At 50.2% G+C, this 6,149-nt stretch overlaps 1 protein-coding gene across 1 annotated transcript; it reads left to right on the top strand.

Annotated features, from left to right (window-relative positions):
* Positions 1–2,163, top strand: LOC119357088 (probable acyl-activating enzyme 5, peroxisomal). Its single transcript, XM_037624074.1, has 2 exons — positions 1–304; positions 427–2,163. Exons 1-2 carry the CDS (start codon positions 107–109, stop codon positions 1,903–1,905), a joined length of 1,677 nt encoding a protein of 558 aa, XP_037479971.1. The 5' UTR covers positions 1–106; the 3' UTR covers positions 1,906–2,163.
* The last annotated feature ends 3,986 nt before the right edge of the window (positions 2,164–6,149 follow it).

The following is a 6,149-nucleotide window of genomic DNA, read 5'->3' as shown; positions in this document are numbered from 1 at the left end:
CCTCGTGTCACTTGCTCTGCTCTGTCCTGCCTCCCCAACAACCACGAGATAGGCGCCCGCGGTCGCAGGCCACTGAAGCTAGGCTAGCCTCCCCGATCCGGCCGTCATGGAGAAGCTCGGCGCGAACCCGGCCAACTCGTGCCCGCTCACGCCGCTCGGCTTCCTGGAGCGCGCCGCCACCGTGTACTGCGACTGCCCCTCCGTCGTCTACGGCGACACCGTCTTCACCTGGTCCCAGACCCACCGCCGCTGCCTCCGCCTCGCCTCCGCGCTCGCCTCCCTCGGCGTCTCCCGCCGCGACGTCGTAAGCACCCATCCGTCCGTCCCCTAACTTAATTCTTGAATCTTGATCGCCTCCGTCGTCGATTGCGAATTGATTTGGGTTTCTGTCTTCTGATCGATGGATCGTGCGAATTGATTTGGCAGGTGTCCGTGCTGCTTCCGAACGTGCCGGCGATGTACGAGGCGCACTTCGGCGTGCCCATGAGCGGCGCCGTGCTCAACAGCATCAACACGCGCCTCGACGCGCGCACCGTGTCGGTCCTGCTCCGTCACTCGGGGTCCAGGCTCATCCTCGTCGACCCGGCGCTGCTGCCCGTGCTCGACGAGGCGCTCCGGCTCCTCCCGCCGGGCCACCCGGCCCCGCGGGTCGTGCTCGTCGAGGACCCCCAGGAGAAGGACTTCTCTCCCGCGCCCGCCGCGGCCCTGACGTACGAGAGGCTGCTCGAGATGGGCGACCCGGAGTTCAAGTGGGTCCGGCCGGCCAGCGAGTGGGACCCGATGATCCTCAACTACACCTCCGGCACCACGTCGGCGCCCAAGGGGGTCGTGCACTGCCACCGCGGCATCTTCGTGGTCACCATGGACTCGCTCGTCTCCTGGTCCGTGCCGGAGCAGCCGACGTACCTGTGGACGCTGCCCATGTTCCACGCCAACGGCTGGAGCTTCCCGTGGGGGATGGCCGTCGTTGGCGGCACCAACGTGTGCCTCCGACGCGTGGACGCCGCCGAGGTCTACGACACCATCGCCCGCCGCGGGGTCACGCACCTCTGCGGGGCACCCGTCGTGCTCAACATGCTGGCCAACGCGCCCGAGGGCGTGCGGAGGCCGCTGCCGGGGAAGGTGCAGATCCTCACGGCCGGCGCGCCTCCGCCGGCCGCGGTGCTGGGCCGCACGGAGGCCATCGGGTTCGACGTCAGCCACGGGTACGGGCTGACCGAGACGGCGGGGCTGGTGCTGCTGTGCGCGTGGAAGGGCGAGTGGAACAAGCTTCCCGCGTCGGAGCGCGCGCGGCTCAAGGCGAGGCAGGGCGTGCGCACGCCCGGCATGGCCGAGGTGGACATCGTGGACGGCGAGACCGGCCGCAGCGTGCCCCGGGACGGGTCCACGATGGGCGAGATCGTGCTCCGCGGCGGGTGCGTCACCATGGGCTACTTCAAGGACGAGGACGCCACCCGGGCGGCGATCCGGGACGACGGGTGGTTCTACACGGGGGACGTGGGCGTGATGCACCCGGACGGGTACCTGGAGATCCGCGACCGGTCCAAGGACGTGATCATCAGCGGCGGCGAGAACATCAGCAGCGTGGAGGTCGAATCCTTGCTCTACGGCCACCCGGCGGTGAACGAGGCGGCGGTGGTGGCGCGGCCGGACGAGTTCTGGGGGGAGACGCCGTGCGCGTTCGTGAGCCTCAAGGAGGGCGCGGCCGACGCGGTGACCGCGGCGGAGGTGATCGCGTGGAGCCGGGAGCGCATGCCCGGGTACATGGTGCCCAAGACCGTGGTGTTCCGCGCCGAGCTGCCCAAGACGTCCACCGGCAAGATCCAGAAGTACGTGCTCCGGAACCTCGCCAAGGAGATGGGCCCGACCCGCAGGGGCGTCAGCACCACCACCAGCAAGATGTAGAAGTATAACTACTCCTAGATAGTGTCGTGGTCATGCTACTCCTTGGCCTGGATCGGGTGCCCTTTTAAATTGCTGTAGAAATTCAGGGATGTGTCGTCTTGCTTCGCTTGATCTGCAACGGCCTGATCAGCATTCAGCAAGCCTGTCTGCTGCAGCCGCAAGATTCTATTATGTGCATGATGCATGTCTCCCTGCTGGTTATGTGTGAAATCCAACTTGTTTAATCAATCAACTGATAGGCACTGGACCGAGAATTCATTCCAGGGTAGGCCGCCGTCGTTTCGGTAATCTTTCGGCAAATTCGTTGTGGTTGTGCCGTGGAAAAGTGATTTCTTACGCTGAAATCATCATTGGTTAGAGACTTGAGTGGAAGAAACGGGGAGAAAGGTGAATCTGTGCTTGTGCTCCTTTCTCTTCATCTCTGCTTGGGGTTCAGTTGGATTTCGCTTATGCTATACTTTCATCGTGTCTTTCTAATTTGCTCATGTCACCGAGCCTGAAAATTTTGACTCCGTTTCGAAAAGTAAAAAAATATCATCTGCAAGCATTGAACATGAGCTGCTATCTAATTTTTATTTAGATGATAAAAATATAATCCTCCCAGTGTTCTGTATGATTCCATCTCGTGTTGCAAAGTAAAAAACCAAAAGTTATTGAATGACGTCAGAGACCCCAACGCGGCGATGTCTGCTTGCATCCTTCCGCTTTTCATATTCAGATTTACATTCTCTCAGCCACTTATATTTGAAATGTTCATGATTTTAGGAAAATATTCACGAATTCAAAAAAAACTTATGAATTATTTTTTTTGTTGAAATGAAAACAAAGTTCGTGAATTTTGAAAAAATGATTTTGTGTTCAAAAAAATTGAAAATATGAATTTTTCTTCGCAATTTGAAAAGGTTTACAATTCAAAAATATTTCACAAAATTTATAAATGTTCACAAAAGTAAAAAAAATAAATGTCTGCAAATTCTAAAAATGTGTGAATTTTCAAAATGGTCATGAGACTTGGGTGCACACTTTTATCACGAATATGAAAAATGGTTGCATATTTGCAAAACTTTTGGCAAATTCATAAATGTTGGTGACCTCAAAAAAGTTCATGAATTCAAAAATTTCTTGTGGATTTTCAAATGTTCACAAATTGAAAATTGTTCTTGAGTTAAAAAATTAACCGTAAATTCGAAAAAATGATACACAAAGTTAAAATAAAAAACAAGAAGCCATAAGATAACTATCAAAAACATAAAATGGAAGAAAAACAAAAAAATCTATAACCTTAACAAAATCATGAGAATCTTTCTTTTAATTGAAATGTAAAAGCAATGGGAGCCAAACCACCAATGGGTCGACACATATAAGTGGCACGAGCGTACAAGAGGGTGTGCGCATGTGTGCTATCCAGCGACTCAGGCGCGGAATAGGAATCATCAGAATCGATGGAACAGACTGGTGAATGCGAATGCATTGCAAATGAACCGATTGAATAGTTGTTGAACCGTTCCGTGCACTCTGTTTATTCATTTTTGTTCGAAACTTGTGTCATTTCTTATGAATGTAAATATTTCTTTTTTCTTCCTTTTTGCATGTAAACATATGATTTAATAGTTCTTATATTAAAGCACATGTTTTCAAAAGAAATGTAAAAATATGAAGATGAATTCAAAAAATAGTGAGACTTCGAATCTACACTATGGGAAGTGAATATGTGTTAATAAAAAAACATTTGGCTCATTTAGAGTAGGTCCAAAAAAACTTGATTACAAATGGGTTGTTTACCCTAGCCCGGGAGCTCATTTGGAGCACATTTTGCAAACATGATCTCCTACAAACATAGATAGTTAGTCAAGGTTTTATTTGTTTTTGCATTTTCTTGAATTTGTACTGTACATGTTTGCCAAGGTTTACATGATCTCATTTGGAGCATGCATTTGATTTCCTACACAACATGTGTGATCATTGCAGCACCTAAAATCATAGTTCACAACATCCAAACAAAACTAACCATAGATTCAGGATAGACAAATATACCACAGGCAAATTTAAGGACAGACAAATAAAGATAGTAACCAGATTACTAGCATAACCAACGAGATTCAGTTCAACAAACCATAACCAACGAGATTCAGTTCAACAAACCAAAAGTAACCCAACAGATAAACTTAAACTTAAAGATTCAGTTCACAGCATCACATCATCGATCACATCATGCCGGAGTCAGGGCCTTCGCGAGGGCGGCATGCTGCCCCCTGATCATGTAGTCCTCCCCGCGAATCGCTACATTCTCAGCATGAGACAAGGGGTGGTCCAAGCGGCCAGCCCTTGGCTTTGGCTTGGTGGTGCAGTAGGGGCAGTGCCATTTCTTGAACTTGCGGTGTAGAAGGAGGCAACTCCCTTGGCCTTGATCTTCTCCACCTCCATGACTGTGAAGCATGCGACGTTGCCCTTGTACACATCATCTCCAGAATCATACTGCACACATGAATGAATTGCATTAATACATTATAGATTCATATACACCATGTCAAAGGAACTAAATGAACAAGGGATAGGCTTACCTTATATTCAGAATCGTCACTAAACGCCCCCTTGTACGGGCCGTAGTCGGCCAACTTCCTCTCCCCCCCAACCACCCTCCTCCTGAATATACAATTTCATCCATCACTAGTAGCCAATTGAAAATTTAGATATGCACACATGACACATTTATCATAGGGCTAATATACTCCCAATATCAGAAATGTTTTAGAAGTGGAGTTTTTTTTATTTCTGTGCCCCTTAGCAATATGCATTCAAAGACCACATCCATCACTAGTATATCAATGTATTAGATTTTTACACACATTGATCAAAAACCCCAATATGACATTCAAATAACACATCGATCATTGGTCATGCACACACATTGAAGAACAGAGCTAATATAACTACATATTGTGGACAAATTTATATACTAATGAATCAAATAACTTATTAATCAATGGATTCCATTTGGGCATATGACATGCAAAACCCCAATCTGAGTAGCATTCAGAAACAAATCTAATAGGGACCCAATCTAAGGCAACGAATCTGAGTAGCATTAAAAACCCCAATCTGTGAGCACTAAAAACAAATCTAATAAGCATCATAGCATTAAAAACCCCAATATGTTCACAACATCTAGCATTTTTGCAACGGATTTATCCAAATCAAAAACAAATCTAAAAATCCCAATCATTGCAGCACCTAAAATCATAGTTCACAACATCTAGCATTTTTGCAAAGAATTTATCCAACAAACCCTAGTCCAAAAACCCCCATCTCCCCAACCCATACAAAAAACCCTGGCCCATTCGTCAAACCAACTACTCTAACCATCTGAACTACCGTATGAATCACAATCTAACCAATGCAACTAGGGAGCAACTAACTCTACAAGCTAAGCAAGTGCAAATACCTGCTCCTCCACGACAGACGGCGCATCAGGGGCATCGGGATGGACTGTGCCGCTCCACGCTGTCACCTTCTGCAGCGATGAGGCGGAGCCTGCCACATCCGCAGCGGTTGCGAGTTTTCCCGCACCGCCATGGACGCCGCCGACATCCGCGGTCACCGCGCCCTGACCCTGCAGCTCCACCACATCTCCGGCCGCTGCACCGGCGTCACCACGAGCATCGGCCATCTGACAGATGGAGGCGATGAAGGTGAGGAAGAGGATGCGGTGGGGGAGAGCAAGATGGTGTGGTGGAGGCAGTGGAGGAGAGCGAGACGATGCCGGTGGGGGAGGGGGAAGACGATGCTGCGGGGAGGGGATTTGGGGGAAAATGGTAGGGGCGATGGAGGTGGTTGCCCCTCTTTATATGATGGGACGTTTCGGGCATGTCCATGGACACGTGCTACCCCATGACCGCGGTCTTGCATGCGCCCACGTATACGCGGCCCCACTCGTCAGCTAACAGTCAAAAGCATTGACCTGACGGCAACGTCCGTTATAACCTTTTCTGAGGGTTTCGGGCAAGGGAGTGGGGAAAAGTGAGCAAAAGTTAACAGAGTGAGGATGAATGAGTAGAGCTAAGGAAACAGGCCATGAACTACTGCGATGCGTGCCATCCTTCGGCCGGCAACACCACATCTTCTCCAACGATGAGCTCCACCTCCACGCCTACGAAGCACCACGGCGGGCGTGGGCTCTCCACTGGCCAAATCTAGGGCATCGTCTTTGGCGTGCATGTTCATTCACCCTCTTCTTGGGCCCCGAG

Source organism: Triticum dicoccoides, chromosome 2A (genome assembly GCF_002162155.2).
Source record: "Triticum dicoccoides isolate Atlit2015 ecotype Zavitan chromosome 2A, WEW_v2.0, whole genome shotgun sequence".
NCBI classification, from domain to species: domain Eukaryota; kingdom Viridiplantae; phylum Streptophyta; class Magnoliopsida; order Poales; family Poaceae; genus Triticum; species Triticum dicoccoides.
Note: the sequence above shows the minus strand (reverse complement) of the source record. Positions and strands in the feature narration are given on the sequence as shown.